At 38.7% G+C, this 26,010-nt stretch overlaps 1 protein-coding gene across 1 annotated transcript in view; it reads left to right on the top strand.

The window, feature by feature from the left end:
• Positions 1-24,972, top strand: part of LOC104075241 (adenylate cyclase type 2-like) — a gene marked incomplete at its 5' end in the record, with an annotated part of 39,732 nt that extends 14,760 nt beyond the window's left edge. The window contains 8 exons of the mRNA XM_009575671.1: positions 321-505; positions 2,046-2,130; positions 8,111-8,269; positions 15,644-15,790; positions 16,951-17,058; positions 19,122-19,236; positions 22,816-22,940; positions 24,176-24,972. Coding sequence (XP_009573966.1) covers positions 321-505; positions 2,046-2,130; positions 8,111-8,269; positions 15,644-15,790; positions 16,951-17,058; positions 19,122-19,236; positions 22,816-22,940; positions 24,176-24,328 — 1,077 coding nt within the window. The remainder of the gene's footprint in view (positions 1-320; positions 506-2,045; positions 2,131-8,110; positions 8,270-15,643; positions 15,791-16,950; positions 17,059-19,121; positions 19,237-22,815; positions 22,941-24,175) is intronic.
• Between the last annotated feature and the right edge of the window lie 1,038 nt (positions 24,973-26,010).

The following is a 26,010-nucleotide window of genomic DNA, read 5'->3' as shown; positions in this document are numbered from 1 at the left end:
ACTCCTCGCTACTGCAGATGAGTAAATCAAAAGTGACAAAGGGTGAAAACTAGGGAGCAAAAATTAGGAGCATACTCTGGATTTTATTGAGTTTTGGGTGAATTGGAGCCTAGTAAGAAAAAGGGTCTATTTTATGAAATAATAACACCTGATTGTTATTGTCTGTCTGTAAACCATAGTGTCCCAGGTTGTGATAGATTCCACGCTTAAGTGATCAGTCAATAATTTGTTTTTTAAACTAGCCTGAGCATTTTATTATGTATGATTTCCTACTCAAGAGCCAAATTCTAAATATTTTCCATTTGATTTTTCTTTGCCAGTATTTTATATACAGCTGCATATTAGGGCTCATTTCCTGTTCTGTATTCCTGAGGATAAATTATGAATTGAAAATGGTGATAATGTTGATTGCATTGGTGGGCTACAACGTTATCCTTCTGCACACTCATGGGCCCATGCTGGATGACTACAGCAAATTTATGTATGCAATGGCACCTCTTAGAAGGTAGGTGAATAACTCCAGTCCTTCTGAAATTAACAGAAATTAAATACTACCTATGGCAGTTCTTATGTCATGCAACAAATTTTTTTTCTATGTGTTTGGCTATATAATCTACAAGTCACAATTTAAAATAATTGTCATGCTGCAGTTAATATATGATTTAATGTTGCACCTCAGAATTAGAACAAACTAAACACGTCTGGGCAAGGTGTTTAAATCACATATTATAGGAAACAGAGTATGGTTTAATTTGCATTTTTGTAATAAAGGACATCAGGAAGAAGTCATCATTAAGGTTGTTAAGGCCTAAGGCTGAGCATAATTAAGGCTGTTAAAGCATATTTGCTGCAAGCCAAAGAAAATCAACTTCCTCAGAACTAGTACATTGTCTTAAACTTTACAAATGCAGTCTTAGCTATTGAAAAAATTAGTAGACCAACAGTTTGGCGTTTTTTTGCTGTGCTTGCAAATTTGTATGTTAAATTTTCAGTGAGACTGCTGAAATTTTTGTTATAGGTGATAATATATTAAGACCAAAACTATGACTCTTAAGTATTGCTGTGTAAAAGAATTTTGGACACATGCAATTTCTACCTCATTTTCAAAACAAAGAGGTGATTCTTTTCTATGTAGGCTGAGTGTGCAGTGCATATGCCACAACAGAAAAACTGAATATTCAGAGCAGAGTTTCAGTATCCTTTTTCCTGTGCTGTAAACTGCTCAAGATCTTTAGGACACAGAGACAACCATGGAAAAGGATCTGAATTGAAAAAAAAAAAAAGTGTATGTTTTCTTTGCTCTTACATCTAAAGATTAAATAAACAAACCCAGGTCTTTATGTTTTCATTGCATTAGTGGAACAGATATCTCTGTGATGGGATGGAGAACCATGTGACAGGTTAGATTTAGCATGTGCTTCTGGGAGCCTTGATTTTGCCAGTCAAGCTGTGTGTCTGTTGGTCTTTTCTTTCCTAAATCTCTCACCAAGGTTCTTCTTTCAGCAGCATCAGTAAGAGAGTGCTAGTGCGAACTGTTTCCCATTACCTCGTGTCTTTTCCCAAAGCAGAGTTTTTAATAAACTCTGTACAAGATCTAGTTTATGCCTCCTGTAATTCTGAGGTGAAAAGGCATCTTGGGAGTTAGGTGCTTTAGTTTCTGTTTCTTCACATTCATTGGATACGGTCAAGCTCTCCATTGTGGAAGTAGTGTTTTTAATGTCTTTTAAAATGTCTTTTTAATCTGCCTGCACAGAATAAGCACCAAATGTTCCCCGTTTGTAAGCAAACAAGGATATTATTTTTACTAAATCCTCATCTTATTACTGGACTTCAAAATGTAGGCACATTTGCACAGAATGTAGCAGAAGTAATTAAAGCTACATAATGGAAATAATAATATTTCATCAAATACTAAAGCATATCATATTTAAATGGTCTTAGTTTATATACCAGAAAGTAGTATAAATTGTGGTCTTATTCTTGTGCTAAAGTAATTTTGTTTTAACTTTTGAGCGGCTTGCTTTACTTATGTTTTTATTTTATAGGCCAGGAATACTGAAAGACCTGAAGACAATGGGCTCAATTTCTTTGTTTATATTCTTCGTCACATTACTGGTTTTGGGTAGACAGGTAAGATGCACACGTCTCTTCATCTGCATCAGTGGACACAATTCCAGCCTCTACATGCAGCCTCTCACCTTCTCAAACATTTTTTAGATTTTCTGACAAATACCTTTATTCCATTCTGCCCCACACCCTTGCAAAGAAATGTCAGAAGCATCTAAAAAGCTCTTTTCTTTATTACCTTCCAATATGTCCTTAAAACTCACCAATAACTGTCATTGAGACTGTAGACATTATGCTGATAGTGTGCTGTGACTATTGCTTGTCACGCTGACCAATATTGTCTCATAGCTTCCTAGTGTGCTCCCATCTGTCTGCATCCATCTGCTGTCTCCCTAGTTGCTTAATTACAAGCTATTTTCTTCACAGTTATTACCATTTGATGCAGACACAGAAACAATGTAGCATGCACACAGAAGTGTACCGCATGCTGAGGCCACAGTTGCTCTAAAACTATGACCCAACAGGAAACTACTCTTCTTATTACGCAGTTGTGCTTTTTCAGTACAAATGTGATGTCAATGGTCTTGCTCTCTGCGAAGTTGAGGGCAGGTGCAAGGGCAGTTCTCTCTCTAAATCCTCAGGTCTGTCCATGATCCATGGCTAAAAGCTGCAATTCCAGCCCATTGTGCCAGGAACAATGCAGTGCACCAGACAGGGCTCTGAGATGGAAGAGGCAATCCATGTGAGATCTCATGAACAGCCTGTACCCCCATAGCCTGCAGCCTTGGGAAGGATCTTATCCCATACTGTCTTTAATCACGCATTTACATTACAATTCCCAGAAACATAATGACTGTCATTTAAATTGCCAAGCAGGCCCTGCAGGTTACTAGACAAAAAAATTCTTACCTGGCAGCTTCTCCAGTATTTGCTGTAGTGGGGAACATACTTCCTGAGTTAGAAATAAGATTCTGCCTTGCTGCCAGCACTGTATTAGAGTTTGCTCATTTGATGACCGTAGCAGAGAGTGGGGCTGGAGCACAGCTGCTTCCACTTGGAAAGAGGGATAAAGACTTCATCGCACCAGTTGAGAACCTTTAGTCCCTGTCAACCAAGGTATCAGGTGGAGGTGGTGGGCAACACCAAGAAAAAAGGAGATAAGGAACCTCATCTTCACTGGGCAAGGAGAGTATTTCTTTATGGGTTCAGTCACACCAGCAAGAAAGGTTGTTTTGCATACAATAACTGTGTGTGTGTTGTTCCCTGTCACACTAACTGAAAATTGATCCTGTAATGGAAAAAGTCTTTGTTTTCAGAGCTGTAGGTCCAGGATCCTTGTCATGATACCACTTGTTTGTGGCTCTTCAGTCTGTTGCCTTTGACTTTTCTGCTAATTTATTGTCCCTTAAAGAAGAAGAAGAAAAAAACCTTTGTGTTTTCAAACACTCTCAAGCAAAGTCTAAATGATAACTAGAAAATGTTATGGACTAATTTTAATACATACCTGGCATAAGACCTGCCATTTTAAGTTACTGTTAATGATACTGGCTGGCAACAAATGCTTGTGAAAAGAATAGGGGAGGAAGTGAACCTGCGTAGAGCAACCTTTCCAGGGACATTTGCTTCCCACCTTCTGCCAGTCAGCATTTCTGTGGCAACATTTAGTAGCTATTGGTTGCACTGCTTTCTGTTACACTGTCTGATCCCTTTTTAACCCATTTTATCTTCCTGGTCTTCCCAACATTGTCTGATAATGAATTTCACATTTTGATAAAAAGTCATGTGAAAGTGTCTGTCTTCTTGTTTGTTTTTAAACTTTCTGCTTGCTACTTTCATTGAGTGGCACTTGCAGAATGCTGTCGAGCCATCTTGGCAGTGTAGGCAAAGTAAAATTCTTCCCTACCCTTCTTCCACAGAGGGTAATATACAAGTAATTTCTCTGTTTGTTATTGCATTTTTCTACTTTGCAGATAATAACATGTCTTTTCTCTTCTTTTAATATATGATTATTTTAGCAATGCTAAAGATAATAGCCACTGATGAAAAGGGTGGTCTTTCCATTTCCCTTAAGCTGGCATTGGTGCTCCTCTGTCCCCAGAGTGAGTAACTAGAAAGTTCATCTAAACAAAAAGTGAATGCTTTCCTACAAGCCTAGCTCTGTGAACCTGCTCACTACTGATCAGAGAGATGCCTGTTCTGATGCAAAAGCAGAAGGGGGAATGTATGTCTCTGGATGAATGGGGATGAAGAGAGGGACAGCTAGTATATCTTTACATGTTATATAAGCCAACTTAATTCTCAGGTTCAACTAATACTTTTAGCTGCACAACCAGCATCCCTACTGAAAGAGGCCTTCCCTCAGCTACTCATTCTTATCCTTGTATCTCCTTATTTGTACTGGCACAGCTGCCTGTGGAGCTGTATAGTGGCCCAAAATAGGGAAATGATCTGGCTTAAAAATTAACCCTGGAACAATGGTTGGTTTTCAGCCAGATCTATTTCCTGATCTGGTTTTGTGGTGTGGCTGCAGCAATGCTTGTGCCAAAAGAATAAGCACAAGATGGGAGCGAGCAGCCACAAGCGAGGTGGAGAAAGTAGAACTTGTTTTTTTGATGGTCAAGCCATGGTATGGCACTGAGATCAAGTGATGCATTTTATTCTGCATGCATGCTGTTAGAGTTATTTGAAAATAGGCTGGCAGCAGGCAGGCGGTATGTTGAGAATGGCGACTCTTGCACCATGCCGAGGCATTGCCCGGGAGAATGGTATGGGCTAGACTGTGTAAAGAGTATGCTCACATTTAAACACTATTGAGCATTAAATCTCTCTTATGGCCCAGTTTGAATTACCAGTATTGACATAACCTATGAATTCCTTTCTCATCAGTATCTAAAATTACACATATCCCATTACTCTGTAGGCTAGGTGAATATTTTGTTTTCCCCATGATTGATTATATTGTGTTTAACAACAGTGAACTTCATTGGCTGTTTTACTGCATTGGCAACTGTTTATGGCAACTTCCCTCAGCCATGAAAACTGTTTGTTTGTAGTCTCTGCTCTGTTTTTTAGTGAGCTTTTATTCTGTGAGAGGATCCTTCTCTTCTTAGATAATGTAGTCTTTTCAAGAGCCTCTTTTGAAAGAATTTAATGAAAACTTATTTCAAACTTCACTCCTATTCACATGCTCATTGACTTCTTTGTAACAAATGGAGGCATGTTTACAGAAGACATGTCAACTCTCCCCATTGTATCAGCTTTAGCGAATATGTCTAAATAGCTCTTTTCCTTAGCGTAGTTTTTTTCCAAAGTACCTTGCTCTATCGTTCCCAGGGACACCCCAGTTCTTTTCCAAAGATTTGCATTATATCCTTACCATTTGCATATATCCTTACCACAGTTCTCTGACACTGTGGCTGTTTTGAATGATCAGCTATCCACCACAAGTTTCAGACCAGCAGTTTTTCATTTTGGTTATGTTAGAGCTGATGACTTCTTGTTGATCAACTTACTAATGTGTTCTGCTGACGCTCTGTGTTGAGACAGTTTTTCAGACTTGCTGTCTGTAAGTAATGGCTGTGAGGTGGAATCTCCTTAGCTCCCTCATCTGAATGAAAACCCAGGTTTAATTTCTAGTGATCTTACCTGCTTTAGTGCTGCCTTTGCTGCCCCTTTGCTGAATGCCATAGCATTCATCTCCCCTGACTCCCCATAGTAGACACCTATGGCATAGGCAGCTACTCTTCAGCTGCTTATCTTGACTTTCTATATGACATTCTTCCAGTGGAGGAGAATCAGTTCATTGCCTCACTCAGGCAAATATTGAAAATAGACCCAGGTGAGTGTCCCACTAGAATTAAAAAATATAAATAAAAGCATCTCTGTGCAATCAATGAGACATGAATCAGTTCTTGTTGCACTTAACTGCTTTTGCCCAAGAAGTTACTACTGATTTGAACCTCTGGGGTTGGTTGCATTGCCTTGCACAGATGCATGGTAGTCTCTTGTCCTGGAGAAAGCAAATTGCTCTGTGGTGCCCAGAGGAACCTGAAGGCAGTGTCCTTCATGCCTCCCTCGCTCTTCCACTATGCTCACCTGCTGGGAAGTGCTGTCAAGTAAAGCAGCATAAGGTGAAGAAAGAAAATTTCGTATCTCAAGGATATTGTGCCTGCAGATGTATAACGGCCATTCTGAGATATTTTCATTCTGATATGTTGAATAGGTTCTGGAGATAACATGTAAAGTAGGAAACAATCTTGGTTTTCATAGGACTGCAAGGCTACAAACATTGAACAGGATCTTTAATGACGTGTATACTAAATTGGCTAGATCATACAAACAAAAAAAACCCCACGATCTAAAGTAAGTTTTAATAAAGTAGTGCTTTTTTGTTTTTAAAAGTCTGAATAGGCATTTTGAAATATGATATGTTGACTTTTTTAATTTCAAAGCAAATTGTAGCATACATTCTGCTTTATTTTTTCTGATTTCTGAGTTGTCTGCCACTTTTTTGTGGCAGCCTAAATTTCATTCAATAAATAATAAAGCAGTAAATAAATTATCTATTTAATATTAGCTCTTAAAGAAGAAATATATTTTTGAAGACTTCAGCTTATTTAGCACCTTTTCTTTTTAACACAAAGTTGGTACAATGCATGGATACCTAATTTCATTTTTATGCCAGGCATCCAGTTTACTTTTGTCAATTTATGTGAATAATTTTGACATCCCAGGTTTTTATTGGATTTTTTCTGCATGAATACAGTTGGTGGCATTTGAATTTATCATCTATGTGGGGAACTTAGATGTATAAATATATGATATACATATTTAAAAGCTTGCCAAATTATTTTAATACTATCTCATTTCAACTTTCTACTCTAGCTTTTTGCTGTGACCTCAACAAAGTATCTATGAATCATTTTGAGCTGTGACAGCCACTGTCCAATCAGAAGGACTACTCTCATTTTTATGTGAATGCTTACTGACTGCTAATAATACTAGCTAGCATTTTTAGGTTTTTCTATAATAAGATTGTCATCATAATCATGTTCTCCTGGTTAATAACATAGTCTTCACTGAGGCTGAATGATAGCATTAAACCATTGGACTACTTTGAAATAGCTCTTGATTTATATCAGCTCAAATGAGATAGTCAGGCCAGTGGAGGTTTTACTGTAGAAATAATGCCATAGAATTTACGACAAAACATTGACAATATTGGAAAGAAGTAGAGAGAGCTCCACAAAAAAAGCCTTTTTATTTCTTTTTCAACATCTTTTTAATGAAATCGGATCTCCAAAAATACTGACATTCCAAGAATGTTACACATTTCCATATAGTTCCATTTATTGTTATTGTTGGAGATGTTAAAAAACAATTATGAAAACTCTGGGACAAAAAAAAAGGAAGGATAAAGTATTATAGAAAGCAGTGTAAAACAAAAACAAAACAAAAAACCCCCAACAAAACTAAAACTGGGTTGGCCCAACTGACTGGGCCTTTTTTTGTAATCTGATAATGATTTGATAAACTGAAGGCATATTATATCAATAGGCTGTTTTTTCTTGTACTGCCTGCTTTTTACCATGCTGATTGCGTGACGTAAGTTCAAGATGGTAAAAGTTAGCGTCTTCCTGAAATGCCCATTATTGTAACTGAAATTCTACACTTCAGATAAATAAGACGTCATATTAAGTTGCAAAATTGTAAATTGTTTCCTTAACAGTGTTAGATTTCTACTAAAGCCTGAGAGTAAATATATAAATCTTCCATTGTTTAAGGCACCTTGCAACTTTATTTTTTTCCTGGGCCTTTTTATGGGCCTTTTTAGGGGTGGGGGGTGGGGCTAATAAGTTTGATGAAATGTATGTCACATAGTGCGTGCTTGGGGTTTGATTTCTGTGGAATCTGGAATTGGTCTTGAGTGGCCAAATAATAGCCTTGTAGGGGTGGTGTACTGTGCTTATTTTGTCTCTTAAACCTGTACTCCAGCAGGACAAGATGCCTATTGTTTCTTTACCTCTGTGTCCTCTTGTAACAGAATGAATATTACTGTAGGTTAGACTTCCTGTGGAAGAACAAGTTCAAAAAAGAGCGGGAAGAGATTGAAACCATGGAGAACCTAAATCGGGTGCTTCTGGAGAATGTGCTTCCAGCCCACGTAGCTGAACACTTCTTGGCAAGAAACCTGAAGAATGAGGTCAGCCATCTCTGTATATCCTCTGCTCTGTAAGAAAGCAGCGTATCCTGGAAATACCACTTAATGCTGATTTGAACAGTAGGTCCATACAGTGAGATTGTAGATTTACAGTCACTTTCATTCCCCCTTACCTACCTGAAAGGCTTGCTTTACAGTACTGAATGCACCTTAGCACCTTGAAGTAAAAAATGTGAGATTATCTTAAGTGGCAATGCACTTTGCCTTTCGAAGGAGGGGAAAAAAGGGTGAGGAGGAGGAAGAAGATGGTTGAATCAACATGGATTTAGATTTAAATCATATGCATACAGATACTTTTTTCTTTGTGATCAGAGTGGAGCTGCATCCAGGTTCTGAATTTTCTTCTGGTGACTGGAGACCTTGCTTACTGGAGTGAAAATTAACCTTTTCTCTGAAACAGTGGCTGTGTTAATTCTGGAAAGAGCTTCTGAACACTGAATTACCTGTTTATTTGCTGCTTGTGGACCTAATCCAAGCACCAGAAAAGTCAGCCAAAAGACCCCTGTTGACTTTGGTGGAAGTTAGATCTGCTCCTAATATTGCTTTACAGTTTTAATAAAGCAAAAAAGGTTGAAAAAATAAAAGCATTTAGAGAGAGTAGCAGTTCTAGACATCTTAAATGCAATAGTTTGAATTACTTGTACATACCAAACAATTGTTCTAAAACTGACAAAAGAGGCAAGAGGGCAGCTTTAGGGATTCATTTTTGATTTCCTGAGTCAAAAAGGAAAATGTCTTCCCTTTCACTGTGGTTTGCATTAAGCAGTACTAATCAGTACTTTATATCAGTACTTTAGCACTACCTGCAAATATTCATTTGGTAGCTCATGTCGAATGAAAACTGCTGTGGGGTTCCTTTGAATCCAGTGAAGACCTTGGCTGGGAGCCAGGTTGGCTCAGCTCCAGTTCTCAGTTCAGGCATTAAACACAGCAAACCATCAGGAGATTGCTTTCTCATTTATGTGCTATTCTATCTCAGCTCCCCAGCAGAGCAACACCATCTGCTCACCTTTGTATTGGCAACTGGATTAATATTGTCATCCCTCAAGATTCTTAGGTTGGAATGAGCTTTAGTAAATTTAGTGAAGATCAGAAATTGTAATGTGCTGAGCTCTCCAATCTATCATGTCAGCCGAAGTAAAAATGATTTGATGTAATTTTAGCAGCATCCCTTTAAAAAAAATAAAATTTTGAGTTGTTTCTTGTTTTGCTTATCTTTAAACACAGTTTTCAAAGAGGGAAGAACCTTTCAAACCCCTGGAAATGTTCAGGAATATAAGCATCTGTCATGTCTTCAGATTTGTTTCAATGTCAGCAAGGATGTGTTGAGCCTTAAAGGACATTCTGTATGTGTATATGTGTACATACCCAAGAATATGTTAGGACAGATCAAGCCTTTGTTTTCTTTGTGTGGATATTTAGGTAAACAGATACTGAATTGAAATTTGTCCGCATTTTCCAGAGTTGCAAACGTTCATGTTAATATAGTTTTGTGTATATTCTTTTCTGTTTAAACCAGATTTTGAGATGAAAATTAATCTAATGAATGAATAGTCTGTTTCAGAATACTACTTCTCTTAGAATTTTATGCATGCGGCTGTATGGAGAAAAGGGAAGACAAAGTGTGCTGCTGAAGAACAGGCAGTAGGAATGAAAGGGGAAAAAATGAGCGGATGAATGCTAACTGGGAGTAGTGGGACTGTACTTCTAGATGACCAACAAAGGTCTTTTCATAACAGGATACACATTGACTAATGCTGACATGGGAAAAGCAAAGTTACTTCAGAGCAGACTGTAATAAAGGTTTGTTTGCTTTACCAGAACCTCTGGAACTGGGTTTCTGCTTATAGTCTGCATGCTGCGTACCAAACAGGGTACTTTCCAGTTGAGAGAGAGAAAGATAGGAATAAATATAAAATCAAAAGCAGGAAACGGGGCCAGGATTAAATGTATCTGCTCCTGGCTTGTGCAGCCTTTTCCTTTATGCTGTTAGCATCCAGAACCCTATTAGTAAAAAGTGCTCAGGAGCTTTTGTGCTACAAGCTAACTGGCAGGCACATTACTGAGCAAGAGGAATCCTGTTTCATTAGCTGCAGGATGGAGCCAGCACCCTACTTCGAGCAGAAATTCTGCCCCAGAGAAGCTGACCACCATACCCTTCCAAGAAGTAGAATGGGACCAGTTTGCCTCCTCCATCCTGAGAAGGTCTCCAGGCACTGAGAAGAAGAGGGGACAGTAAGGAGAGCCAACCAGCAGAAATTCAGATGTTATCAAAGGGGAAAAAAGAAAAAAGAAAAGGGATTGACTGCAGAAGACAGAATGATTTTTTTTTTTAATTTTTGTTGAAAGAAGCAAAGCCGTTCCTTCCTGGAATGGTGTTGCATTTAATTTTCTGAATAAACATTTTGGAGAGTACTGTTTCAAGTGAAGTACTCATAGGAAAATTAAGACGCCCAATTGCTACAGCCTTTATTATTATGAATGATCAAAATAAACTAGCTGGGAATGCCTCCTTAAAATTCTCTGATATTTATTGTGACAGCCACAATTACTACTCCTCTGGTTATAAACAGTGCCATTTGTTGTTGTTTCTGTGTTGGTACTATGCTATAGAGCATTATAGAATCATAGAACAGTTTGGGTTGGAAGGGACCTTTAAAGGTCATCTAGTCCAACCCCCTGCCATGGGCAGGACATCTTCCACTAGATCAGGTTCCTCAGAGCCCCATCCGATCTGACCTTCAATGTTTCCAGGAGTGGGGCACCTACCACCTCTCTGGGCAACCTGTTCCAGTGTTTCACCACCTGCATTGTAAAAAATTTCTTCCTTATCTCTAGTCTAAATCTACCCTCTTTTAGTTTAAAACCATTCCCCCTTGTCCTGTCGCAACAGGCCCTGCTAAAAAGTTTGTCCCCATCTTTCTTATAAGCGCCCTTTAAGTACTGACAGGCCGCAATAAGGTGTCCCTGGAGCCTTCTCTTCTCCAGGCTGAACAACCCCAACTCTCTCAGCCTTTCTTCATAGCAGAGGAGTTCCATCCCCCTGATCATTTTTGTGGCCCTCCTCTGGACCCACTCCAACAGGTCCATGTCTTTCCTGTGCCGAGGGCTCCAGAGCTGGACGCAGCACTGCAGGTGGGGTCTCACCAGAGCAGAGTAGAGGGACAGAATCCCCTCCCTCGACCTGCTGGCCACGCTGCTTTTGATGCAGCCCAGGATACGGTTGGCCTTCTGGGCGGCGAGCGCACATTGCCGGCTCACATCCAGCTTTTCATCCACCAGTACCCCCAAGTCCTTCTCGGCAGGGCTGCTCTCAATCCCTTCATCCCCCAGCCTGTATTGATACCGGGGGTTGCATTAGTGGGGATGGATATTGCCCCAGTATTAGAGGGGAAGGAAGAGAAATGGGACGCTGTTGCTGAGCATTAGCATATCACAAGTGTTCACATACAATGTGCTCATTTATTTTTGAGGTGGAGGAGAGGAAGGAGTGATAACTCTGGTTATAGAAAAAGACGATTTGTGTCTGTAATTGTAACAGTTGGGCATGTAACCCTTTTTTACAGGTTGGTTCTCCCCATACTGGGTGGACAGCCAACAGCATAAAGCACGCTGATATCCCTGTGTCACAACAGCACTTTTATTTGAATCTCTGCTCCTGTCTTTTCCTCAGTCATATTTCTCTTCCTGATGACTGTGCATTGTGCAAGTTGCCATGATTTATTCTGGGCTACACTTCTGCTTTCAGGGAAGACAGGAAAGGCACTTCCTAACAGCTAATTAGGGTTCCACGTTTAACGTCTGTAAGACAGCATTTTTTTCAGTGGCAATCGTAGTAAGACAGGAGTTGCCACCCATCAGCAGTCCAGTCAACTGCAGAGCCCAAGCAGTATCCAGCGTTAGATATTTCAGCAAATGTTTGAGGAACAGCTGAAGATTAATGTGCTATTCACCCTTCTGCTTTTACCTGTAAATGTAAGGGCATATTTTGCTTCTGCAGATGCTTTTTATACACTTCCTAGTTATGCATTTTTCTAGTATTCACATAAGCATTCAGGTTTTTAACCCTCTAAGCTCTTGTCTTTCATGTTGAATAGCAATGACATATACATGTATATATCTCTTACGTAAAATATTTTTCTTTATTCTACTTTTAAATGTTCTATTTATCTTCTTTATGAGGTGGTAAAATGCATCCATCTTCTACCATCTCTGCTTCATATTATTCAATAATATCATATGCCTGCAGCACTGCATAGTTGGTCTCCATTTCCTGTAAGTGTTCAGTTGTAGCTCTTAACAGACCTGTATTCTTATGACTTGAAATTATATTCTGAAATAAACCTTTACATGGCATTAGTTTCCATGTGCTATTTCAGATATAGCACTGGGCCAGTATCACCTCTGTGCCTAGATTTTGTCTGTTTCACAAACCTCACAACCAATATCTCATCATTAGTGTAATTCTGGCACGTTTTACATTCTCAGGATGCAAAATCGGCAGGATTCAGTAAAGAAAATAGAACAGCTGCTATCTAATGTTTATATGGTAAATTAAAACAACTTTTTTTTTACTAATTAACAGAATCCCTAGGACAATAGAATTGTATATTAATATTAATTTTAACTGTACTATTATTTTGGCTGAATTTAACTTACTGGATTTTTCAAGCTTTTTTTTTTCATATTTTTCAAGGAATATGAAAATTTTTTTTTTTTTTTAAATATTTGATCACAGATGTATACAACTTGTTTATTTTGTCAGGTCAAGTTTCAAAAGTATGTGTAATAATCCGTATTTTGAGTATTAATTATCTACATTCTGCTATAAATACTCTTCTATCTCCCTCCAGTCTTTTATATAACACTGTGAATTTCCCCTTCTGTATTACCAAGGCCCTGTATTTTTTATGCAATCCTCTTTTAATACCCAGCACCATGTGTGTGACCTGAATTCCTTCACCCAAAATTGAAATCCAGTTACAGGGAAGGTGACTTGAGGAAATAGAAGGAAAGCTGAGTTAACTACAGAATGTAATCTCTGTACCTATTCTGCTAACTTGCCTATGAAAAGCACTCAGCGCATCAACTTTTTGGTGCATTTGTACGCAAATGTTACTGTAGCTTCAGTGTAGACATGCCTGAGGTAAATTTGAAGTACGTAAATGTGAAGCAAAATGCAGACTGCAAAAGCTAAACATTTGAGGAGTGAGCCTGTAATCTTCTTCTACTGCTCCCCTGAACTAATTTCAGGCTAATTTGAGTATATCTAGTATATGCACTGAGTCTAGGTGCATACATACTCAAGACAGCCACCAGTGTATGTCACTGCAGTATTACAGGGTGGACCTGGGTTTAAGTGTGAGAGACTGGAGCAAAGAGAGGTCATTTTGGGCCTGAGCTTCTGAATTTCTTAGAGTCATCCTGTAGAGTTTCAGACACTCCTCTTGAGTGCCTACATTAGGAAAAATTACCTCTTTAGCCTTTTTTCCATAACTGACTGAGAGAGAGAAACACTATCTGCGGTGATTCTGCCCATCTGTCATTAAAATGACCTTCCAGATAGGCACATCTCCTGTACTGACAATATAGGACACATAGGATGACTGTGCTCTCAAATCAAATACTTCAGTCAGGTGCTTAACTTGCCTAAATTCAGTTGATGTCATCCAGCCTCTCCCCACCATTTGATTACTTTATTATATGGATTAAATTTATTAACCAGGTGTTTATGGAGATGGATAAAATAGATGGCAGAAAAATATTTTGACAATATTGGTTCTTCATGAAAAACTCTCTTGGCAAGAGGACAATGGAGATCCAGAACTCCTTTCAAGTTTAGTATCAATCTGACAGTGAACTCATCAGCATGGGCATTTTGTTTCGTTGCTTTTCATTTGCACAACTGGGTCACTTTAAAGTGATACTGATTTTGTATATATGGCTGTAAGCTGCATGTCAGGTACAGATGGGTGATTTCAACTGGCTCAGCTTTAAGAATATAAATAATAACGGTGAATTGCAATGATATATTTCATCCCCACTGCACAGAGGCATGGTGGAGCTTTAGTGATGCTCTGGTTATGGAATCCTTAGAAAATAAAGGGGCAGAAAAATCTAGTAATAAATCATCTACCTCCTCCAGCTGCCTGTGTTCCTCCCTGTCCACCATTATTTTCATGTTTGCCCAGAAACTTCCCTCACACTTTTTCTGGGATGAGGCGGTCAACAGTTTTCCCATAGTTCTGCTATTTTTCAGTTATACATCACCAACAGAGGTTCACTATGTCTGTACAAATCTGTGTAGAGACACACCACATTTTTTCAAAAAGAAACATACTGCCAGTGAAATTGAAAAAAAAAAAAGCTTTGATAAGTAAAAAGGGAAATAATATCTGATGCTTCTTGAAATCACGGGACAAATCCTATTCATCTTATTCACATGAGTATCGAAATCCTTGTTTTACTCAAATAATAACCTGAATGGAATTTGACTTTATAGTAGCTTAAGCATCTTTTATTGCTGTGGTTACCTTTGTGTACAGATACATATTTTTTTAAACTATTAGTTTAATAAATATTCTTTCTTTCCTTTTTTTCAGCATGTGAATTTATCCTGAAAGAAGAGATATTGTAATGTTTAAGGGCAGTGGCGAGGAAACTGAAGTGGGGGGTGGTTGGACATTTTTAGCACCAGAATCTTCCTGAGGAGCAGAGATGCTCTCATTTCAGTGGTCACAGAAGGCAGTGGAGAATCTGACATAAATAAGTTTTAGTTCAGGTGACTTCTTTCCCTTTGCCTCAGCACCTTGTTATGGAAAAGAAATGACAATTATTTTGTCCTTTTAGGCATCTTGTTATTTTAGGTTAGGAACTATCAGGATTGTGTTGCATTTGTAATGCATTGGGTTTGTGATTTTGGTTCAATTTTCTAGTTATTAAAATAACACAGACAGCTAATAATAAATTAGAGATTATTTTGCAAAATATAGTTTCAGCCATGCAAGCCAGACCAAATTCTCTACATTAGAAGCCTCAGAAATAGGCCCTATCTAATAAATTAGTGAACATTTTATGTTCACAGAGTTAATGTTCAGGAGGGAAAAAAGGTAACTTTAAACCACTAAAATATTTTCAGCTATATATTTGAGTCTCTTTAACAAACAGGTTTATACACTGTTTAAAATTAATAAATGCAACTAAATGGAAAAAATACCCAACCACCTTCTTAAGGCATTCCAACCACTGCAACGCCTCCCTTTTCAGAACCAGGACACTGCCTATTAATAAGGAAACTTTTATTTAGATCTGGGTATGACAGATTCTTTTTTCTCTATTCTGTTTTCTTTTGGACAGGATCTATATCATCAGTCATATGACTGTGTCTGTGTCATGTTTGCCTCTGTTCCGGATTTCAAGGAATTTTACACAGAATCTGATGTTAATAAGGAAGGCTTGGAATGTCTCAGGCTGCTAAATGAGATCATTGCTGACTTTGATGATGTATGTACTTCTAACAACAATCAACATATGGTTTCAATCTTAATAACCCAGGGTATGCAACAGTAAGCAAACATACTTGAAAGGGAGAGTGGAAGAGCTGTCAGAAAAGAACTTTTGTGTGCCTAGTCATGTGGAAATTACAGCGAGTATTAAAGGAAAAAGAGATTTATGTGGGATAAATCAGATATTGATCTGACATCATACTCAATTGCTTTTGATTCGCTATAATGAGAATCCTATGTGTATATCTAATGGAGAAATTTTTGCTCTTTAGCTGCAGTTCATGAGACGGTCATATTACATGCCATATATTAACTACAGTTTCTAAATACTAGTGCCTAAAGTCAGGTACGTAAGTCTATGTCCCCTAAAATGATACAGCTTTGTGTTATACCAGATCTGTGTTGCTCTCATTATACAGAGCATTGATCAGTTGATACATGAGCAACTCAAAGGATTGTATAAGTTTTAATATTCCATTCTCTGAAGTTACTAGCAAGTAGGGAGTATGACTACAAATGGATTGTGAAAAGGCAGCTGTAAAAGTCTCACTGAGAGCAGTATTTGCCTTAAAGAAGGTTATTAGTGACAAAGATACCAGAAAAGGGCGTTAAGATCATGTCATGACTCAGAGAACACAATCTGAATCTGCGGATCTGCAGCTATAGAGGGTATTTTGGCAGCAAACCCATTTGGAGACCATTGGAATGTTCAAAACAACCTGGGATCCAATCCTTGGATTTTAGTCCCATTGGCATGGACCAGCCATTGGCATGGAAGAGATGCTTACTTTTAGAAAGCTGCTCAAAACTTAACTGTTGGCTCGCATGGTGACTCAGTTCCAATATCAAACAAGTGCAAAGTCTACTGACTTTTAAGAGCTGTATGTACAATGAGGTGGAATTTATTCTCATTACTATAAATTTAGTCCCTTTATAATAAAAAGGTATTTTAGCAGACAGAATTCCCTTTCCTTGAAGGCTGTAACCATTGTTTTATCCATCCTTAAGTCCTTCATCCTGTATATATTTGTGAAGCCATTTGGGGTCTATTAAGAGACTGTTCTAAGAATTGATGCTCTGAATGCTGTTAGAGTAACAATGCTGTTAGAGTATCAAGGCTGCTGATCTGAATAATGAATAACCATCCTTGTTTTACAGTTATTGTCAAAGCCAAAATTCAGTGGAGTTGAAAAGATAAAGACCATTGGAAGCACTTACATGGCAGCAACAGGATTGAGTGCTACACCCAACCAAGAACAGTGTCAGGTACAGGAAAAGATTCCTGCTTAATAAAAAACATGTTCAAATGAAGGCTAAAATTCTGTTCATTAAACTGAAGGTTATGTATAATGTTGTGGCCTAGTTTTTTTCTTATTAAAATAGATTGTATTATATTAGACAAGTGTATACTTTTGTTTAGTAGTCTCTGTGAATTATTGTTCTTCACATTGCAGTTTGAAGATGCCACCTCTGTATTTGCTAAGTCTAAAGCAGGCCTTCTACTCTAAATACAGTACAGCATTTTATTCCTACATACTGCAGCAGAACTGGATTTATAGAGTGTAGAAAAGAGTGCAAGAATGAGTATTTTCCATGTTAAGCTGGGAGGGCTGAGTAGACGTATTAGCCATACACTTACAGAACCCTCTGGCTCAGCACTGAGAACGTGTTCCTTTGTTTCTAGTTTACTTAATAGGGTAGGATTGGGAACTGCAATCAGTAGAAATGAAGTTCAGAGGAGCAATTCATAACTTTCAAGTAAAAACCTTGCTTTTGCCATGATCTTTAGAGTACTACAGGTTAGCAACAGAGCGACAGCAATTATGAATCAACACATTCTCTGCTAGGATTAATGTGCTTTTGCCAAACTCACGTTCCTTCTAGACAGAAGAAATTAACGCCCGAAGCATAGACCCTAAGGATCCTGAGGGCAAAAAAAGAATTATTTTAAATTAGCTCTGACATTTAATACAGGGAGGGGGATGAAGGAAATGCAGAACTGTAGACTGGAGATGAGAAGACATAGAGGAGCTCTCAATCACAACTAAAACTAGTGTGTGCACAGGAAGAAATTTATCGTTTGAGTTATTTCCACAAACTGTGAATCAAGAGATCCACGTTTTAGTGTTCCTTTGGTGATTTAGTACACATTTTCAAAAGAAATCCACCAAAACTCAGCAGCCTTCAGTCCAGATGCCCGAAGATCCACAGATACTGCAGTACCTAGAGCGGCAGTGACTGACTGCTAGGCATACTGCTGGGAACAGCCCCCAGCTTAAAACAAGCACCCAAGGAAGACTAAGTGCCTAAAGAGGGGCTCTGAATACATCAACTGAACAGGAGACCATCCGTCTTAGCTAGGAGTGAACTCTAAAGGAAACAGGCTTCATTCATCTAAACAGCTGCTCCCACCTAGGCTGATGCATCTACTCTATGAATCATCTCCCAAAGTTGTCATCTGTCCATCTCTTCTGTCACTTTATCTCAAGAAATGAGGAAGATGCAGTCATTTCTCATAGAGATCAGTAAGTCCATTTCTTATGAAATCGTTCTCTTGTCAGGGCCCTACCCTGGGCTGTGGGAGCCCAAAAATAAATTCTCTCCTCAGCCTGAGAGGACTCAAACCAGTAGTTAGAAATCAGGCTACACTGTTGATGTATGAGGAGACATTAAGTCTATAGCCTTTATAAGTGGTATAAGCTCTGAGCTAGTAAATTAGGGGGCAGACAATGGGTTGCCTTCTTCCTTTCTTCCTCTTGTATTTTATTCATTTTCAGGTCTAGAAGAAGTTCTCAGAGATGCTTGCTTATCTACTAGATGAGATTAGTGGAGGAACTCTTAAAATTGTAAATTTCACTGGAGCTTAAGCATTAACTAGGGTGCTGAGCTGTGCAACAGTGAGAGGGAGGAGTCTCTGTGGGGCTGTCCACAAGCATTATTTATTATTAAAGGACATAAAATAGAAGCAGACACTTAGACAAAACTAACGAGCAAATCCTAGGCACACATAGACATTGAGTGTCTGTGGGATTAGATAGCTAATCGGTAACTTGAGAATCAAAATGTTAGATTAGACATCTTTCGGATCTATCATCTCTAGACTGCCTGACTGTGTAAGTAAAATGCATCCTGGTCTATTGCCACTGTTTGATCTAACTGATGCTGGACAAGGCACCATCTTCTACACTACTTTGCTGCTGCTGCTGGCATTAGGACATCCCTAAGGGTTTAAGTGCTTTCAAGTGTTCAGTGTATTTTGGTTGTATTCTCACAGCAACTAAGGCTAAGGAAAATTATTTTATTCTGTTTGTTTGGCTGTTTAAATTCAGGAACCTGAACGACAGTATATGCACATAGGAACCATGGTGGAGTTTGCATTTGCCCTGGTGGCGAAACTGGATGTCATAAACAAGCATTCATTCAATGACTTCAAGTTACGAGTAGGTATGTATAACAGGATTTTTATGAGAATATCATGGAGAAGGGGGAGAATTCAGTGTGAAGTACCAGCTGATTAAAGTGTTAGTAGAACTAACCAAAAGGGCCATGAAAGTAAATAGCACTATCTTTAGCCTGTTAAGGCAGCCTATGTGGTATTGTCTGTGAACCATAGCTGCTGTTGTGGCAAGGAGTGTTTTCAAGGCAGGACTCAGGAAAGGGCAGTATTCCTAAGTAAGGAATGGTTGAAAAATACATTCCCATTGCTCTGAATTGTTTTATGGTAACTCTATAATAATTATTCTGGAGGTTGCTAACCGCATAAATTTTTTAAGCTTATCAATACCAAAAGACACAAGAAGGCTCTAGGCAGGGCTTTACAAAACCATATAAATGATTTTGGAGGACAAGAGCTATAAGGGGCCAGTGAGGCTGGATTTTGAAATATTTTAGATGTACTAAACTCAAGCAAGCATACAAAAATGCACCCTTTCCTTCCCAGTGTTAGACAAAGGAGGATATTTCTCTTCTTTGTTATTCTGTGGTTATTGACACATAAGAGCATGACTAGTTGTTTATATTTCAGCTTCTAATTGCTTCTACTTGTGCATCATGGTATTTTAAAAACGAAACAGGCAGCTGCAGTAAGCCATGGAAAGCATGATGAAATAAATTAATTCAGAGCTGGTCAAGAACCATATGTTTCAAAATGTTTATTTCCTGATAGCAGCACACAGCAGTTTTACAATGCAATGTGTAACTTGGAAAGTGTGAAATGAAAGCGGTAAATAAATATTGGAAACCCATAAATCCTGTAAACATGTCAAAAGTATTTGATTTCCAACAGTTATTCTCCGGTCTTGTCTTTTTCTTGCTGTGCCGCTTGCTTTTCCTTTCGGCTGCTCCTCTCACGTTTACTTCACAGTGCCACCCACTGGCAAAACCTGCTATCTTCTGACTTGAAATACTCATGTGTTCCTGAGAGCACTCCTGTGCCAGTATGTTTTATATTCCTTGCTAGAGTTAAAAAATGACAAAGCAAATCTGAAGTATGCTTCCTTCTCAAAGTGTTACAGAACTTGATGGGTTTAGAAAAAAAAGTGTAGAGATACCATATTTCTGTACAGAATAAAAGTTCTCTTCTTGCCATAGATGACACATGCCACATACTTGCAAACATACTTATATCAGCAGTGTCAGTACAGATAAAGAGCTGCTGAGTGTCGGGGCTAAATCCGCAAACTGATTAAAGCAATACTGACTCCTTTAAAGTGGGGATCATGAAGGAAATTTTCTAGGGGAAAAAAAGATACCTACTTGTGATTTTTAAAGTGTTTGCTGTAGGTTCCAGAGAAGTCAGAGTGCTTTGCATCATGAAATGAGGAATGATTAAGTCTACAAAGGGACACAGGCCTCAAACTGGCACTTTTGCCACCTTAATCCAATATAGGCACCACCGAGATCTTCACTTCCCATCTTAACTTCACTACTTTTTCACGTACCACCACCACCTGACCATGAAAGCATCTGATATCCGTAGCAATTAGAGCCACAGAAACATTTGAGCATCTACCTCTGACATAATCCCAGCTTTAAACCCAAACTGCCATTTGTAAAAGCCTGTGTTGTAGGTGAACTTAATTTGGTTCCTGCTTTTGGCTGAGGCCGCTCAAGCATGGGGATCCTGTTCCCTGGAGAATGCTATGAACCCAGGCTGTAGGATACTTTGGAATGAGATATTCTCTGTTTGTCCTGCTGATTTCTGAACAGTATTTGCTGAACAGTATTTGCCTTTTCATGGAATAATGGAATAACAATAATAATCACTTTGGATACGAGAGAAAGAGATGGATGGTATCACCCTCTGTTACAGCGTTCACCTGGACTGAGAGTACTACCCTTTCAGCCTTGCCCCAACAAACATTCACATGTGTCATGCGAAGGAGATCTGCACTTTTTTTTGACATAGAGCAGCACATCCCAGAATGCCAGAGGGGCCAAAACACATTTCTAAGAGATATGGGTAGAAGTCTCCTCGAAGGAGGAGGGATCTGAAGCTGGGTCTCCAGCCCCTGAGGTATTACTCAAACCATCAGCAGTGGTGATTCAGGAACGAGGTTAAAAAAAAAAAAAAAAAGACACCTCCTGCCCATTGTATTTTGTAGGAAAGTCCCACTGCACTGCCCTAATTTCTGGACCATGGCAGAGCATATGCCACACACATCTCTTCAGTATTCCCTACTAGCTGGCTTGGGCTACTCAGTAGATAGCTGTTGTGGATTCCACTCCTAGGTCCCTAGTGCTTTCTACACGTTGGATGTCATGAAGCAGAAAGGCACACCCATGACTTGGGTGTTAATGCAGAGTGTTGCAAGGCCTAAGACCCTTTGTGCATTTAATCCCAAATGCTTAGACAAATATTTATGAGGTTCTATCTGGTATCCTTTAGGGTTTGCGTATTTCCCCAATTTTCTAAATTTAACTGCTACAGTCACTTCTTCTAGGGTTTCCAAGTGGGCTTATAGTGTTGTTGCTAGCCCATGCTGCCATGTTACATATGATCCATACTAGATGAGCCAGCTTTGAGATGCCTTCCCGTGCTACAATCACACTTTCATTTTGCTGCATAGATATATCCCTAGTGATGGTTTCTGTCAAGGAATTAATAGAAGTCAGTTATGATCCACTGATCTGGAGATAATTTTAGAAATCCAAACTACTCACTTGGCCAGGGTTTATTTCTCACTAGGTCTAACTTGGCTTTCCTGCTCATCGGTATGTATAGTTACAATTATAGTATATTTGATGCTGGTTAGCGATAGTGCTTTTGATTTTGCCTCCTGGTTTCCTTCCCTACTAGCAGAGTACAACTCACTGCCTTTACAAACATAACATAGGATACAAACTTACTGCAAGATAAAAAATGCCCAGAGTCTAATGAGGTTCTCATAGTCATACTATGTTGTTCTTCACTCTTACAGTGTGCATTTCAGAGCTAGCAATTTGTTACTCCTACTCCATGCTTAATCAAATTATTTGAATACATATATTTATATTGCAGTTGTTTAGGACCATTCTATGAGCAATCCAGCCTTCAGTCGAAGCTTCAACTCCTTCCAGCTCATTCACATTAGTTTATTCTACATTTAAGAAGCAAAGGATACTGTAAAAGTCATTTGATTTGGCCATCAACTATTGCAGAGAGGAGAAGTCCTTTTCACTACAAGTAAAAATGAGAAGAAATTCTTCCATATCTATTTTCCCAGAAGCTGCTGCTTCCCACAGTGTGTTCCTCATGCTATCTAATAAAGGCAGTAGCAGCTTATTGGGATACTAATGGTTGAAAATATCAAATTTACTCAGGATGGGACAGAGCTGTAAAACTAAAATTAGATGAACTAACTTTTGGCATTTTTATAACTAACACCCTCCTGCTGTAAATGATTGATAAAACAGTTGTGAATAGGCCATTGGTTGCTGTACTCACTATTCAGCACAGGCCAAATACCATGTTCATTCACTTGATATGTTACCAGATGCACTGTGTGTCCTTCTTTTTTAATGTTAAGTTCTGGTGTTTTCCAGGTATCAACCACGGACCTGTAATAGCTGGAGTAATTGGGGCTCAAAAACCACAATATGATATCTGGGGCAATACAGTAAATGTGGCCAGCAGGATGGACAGCACCGGTGTCTTAGATAAAATACAGGTAAGTCTTGGGTTTGTGCTAGTATTAATCTTAATCCTTTGAGTTTGCTGCTTAAGAAACATCATATATTTGTACACTAAACAGGTCTGTGTTTTGGAGCTAAGGATGCCTACAGAAAAAAATTACCTACCAGCTGTATCTGTACATTTCAAAAGAATTAGACCTTGGATAGGAAAGTAAAGAAATAAAAGAAAATTATAGGGAAAATGGGAGGAGAATCAAAATTTTGTCTTGACCCTACAGAGGAATACAGTGGAGAAAGTCATGGGTTGCCTGGAAATGCATCCCTAGATTAAGAGAGGATTTGAGGGAAATCACATTTCTGTTAATTTCTAAACTTGTAAAATACTAGCTACCTTATCTCTGAAGGACATTCCTGATGTTAATTATTTTTAAATAAAGGAAATGACCATAACTGCTGTACATCAAGTTAAATCCATAAAGCAGTCATGAAACTTCCCTTTTAATGAACCATGCTGATTAATAATCTTTATAGATTATTATCTGTATAGATCATAGATAGACCTGTATAGAAAAGACCTTCAATTTACTAACTTACCAGTGATTCCATATTCAGGGATCACGTTTTAAGTATCTGCCTAGTATGCTGCCTAGCACTTTGGGATCCCAGTATGTGATTGAGCTCCAAATCTATGATTGAGACTATGCAAAACTAAATAATAGAAAAGTAGAGTTACCAACTGTTGGTCAAAACTGAAAACAGAAGGGATGTCAAAGCAATGACATCTACAAACAGTTGCTTGCTTCACAAAGTTTGGTTCGCTGCCAGATATGTGAGAAACGCAACAGCAGCTCTGACAGATGATGCTAATGTCTTACTATCACTTCATTCACACAGCCTTAGTATTTGCAAAAAGATGGGGAAGCTTGGGTCTACTGAAATGAAAAACAGCTCCTGAAGTTGAGAAAAATGCTATATGAGGAAAAGCATTGTCCCTAGTGCCATTTGTGTATCTACGAGCCCTCTGTTTGCAATCCTAGGTACGCAAACGGTTTTACCCCATTTGATACTTGATGTAAGCGATTAGAATGGGCATCCAGCAACAGACTATTTGGAAGCTCAGGTGCTCAAACCTCACTTGAGACCCTTAAAAGCCTTATAATCATTATAGCAAAACCCTTATAATTGCTCAGAACATATGTTCTCTTCACACTGGAAGAAGATTCTGCTTTGCTCTGTTATCAACACTGGTTGCGTTACTGTATCGTTGCAGGTTACAGAGGAGACGAACAATGTCCTGCAAACACTGGGGTACATGAGCACTTGCAGAGGAATAATAAATGTAAAAGGAAAAGGAGAATTGAAGACATACTTTGTACATACTGAAATTACAAGATCCCTTTCACAAGGGAACGTGGCATCTTGAAGAATGCTTGTATGTGTCATCAATACCATATTTTCAGGAAAGTATCACGCACTTTTTAACTACATTTTGGCCCTTAACATGCGTGCTATTTTCTGGTATGTGGCACTTATTTTAATATGGCTGCAGAATAGTCCCATGAGCCATCATTTTGCACCTTGATACTCCTATGTTCAAGGACAGTTGCGATGTACGCTATAGGACTGGAAGATTATACTGCAACTTGCACTGTTATTCAAAGACAAGAAAAGAAGGAATAGGAATCAAAAGGAGGTAACTCATCCTGAAAGGACTAAAAAGAGATGTTAGTGACAAATGCGGGGAAAAATGGCAATAAAGCTAGGGGTGCATACTATTTTCTGATGCATGGTGTTTTCTGGAAAATACAGTCGCTCCCCAATAGCATCTACTAATCTGGTATTAAAGTATACAGTATTTGTAAATAAGTTTACTCTGTCCACACATGATTTGGATGTGATCACCAGTTGCATCTCATAGCCAGGGACACGTTGGGTGGCTTGCTGGCATTCTTTCTGAAGAGAGAGCTAACAATGCTGGAATAGTTTTGTACAAACGTGTCAAATGTTTTGAAGCTATTGTCTTTTGTAAGGTTAATTCATTAAAAGTTTATATGTACTTTGCCTTACTGTTGCCGTCTCTTAGTTTTGCTTCCTCCCATGGCTTCTGTCGCTCTAAACCTGCGCGTCCTCTGCTGCTGCCGCTGCTGCTTTTTATTGAGCAGTTAGATGTTGAGGCAGGCTATGGCCAGCTATCTCAATAGCCTCGGTCACTAATATCTGCTAGACTTGCTATTGCCTTTCAGAAATTGAATCATCTCTATTGTCTTCAGTCTTGGGTGGCATCCTAGGCACTTTGCAGTCATTTACTCCCTGGGTGACACAGAAGACTTACCTCAAATCCATAAACACAAGCAAAGGGGTGGATACTGGAGACAGTAGCAGTGTTGCTACTTTGCAACTGGCCTGCAATGCTTGACCAGTAACTAGGAGAAGCTGTACAAGAGAAGAAATGTTTTGTTTGTTTTGCATTTTGACAACTTCTTTTGCCCTTGCATGCCTTTCACTTAGCCTTTACAATGCCGTATTTCATGGGATATTTAAAATAATCTTATTCATCAGGACATGAGTATGAGCAGAAGATACAAAAAATGCTATTTTGTGGATATTCGAGATCAATTTAAATCCTGTTGAACTGAGAAGTTTCACACTTGCAGAGTTTCATAGATGGGCCAGGTGAAAGACTGAAAAAGCAGGTAATTGTATTATCTATGCTTCTTTGAAGCATAGATAATAAAGATTAATTTTTGCTTTGCTATTATCAGTACTTGAATATTCTTTTAGTCATAGCAGCCTAACAAGACCAAAATGAATAAAATCCTCCTATTTAAAAAATAGCACATAATTACAAGATTTTTTTCTGACTGATATCGTATGAATACAGAAGTCAACTTATGCACTCTTAGCTCTGGCATGTTATTGAACTGTAAAAAGTTTTCAGATTTCTCATTCATGAAACATATATTTACATTTGTATTGCATTGGTGTCCTTTCAGAAGGAGTTCTCAAAATTGTGGGTCACAAATAAATGGCATCAGGCCACAGTCTTACTGAGTGTGGCATGGTTTACTCACAGCAGCCATCTGCCTGCGAGCAAATCGGAATAGC

Source organism: Fulmarus glacialis, unplaced genomic scaffold, assembly GCF_000690835.1.
Source record: "Fulmarus glacialis isolate BGI_N327 unplaced genomic scaffold, ASM69083v1 scaffold15464, whole genome shotgun sequence".
Lineage (NCBI taxonomy): Eukaryota > Metazoa > Chordata > Aves > Procellariiformes > Procellariidae > Fulmarus > Fulmarus glacialis.
This window is presented reverse-complemented; position numbering and strand designations above follow the sequence as displayed.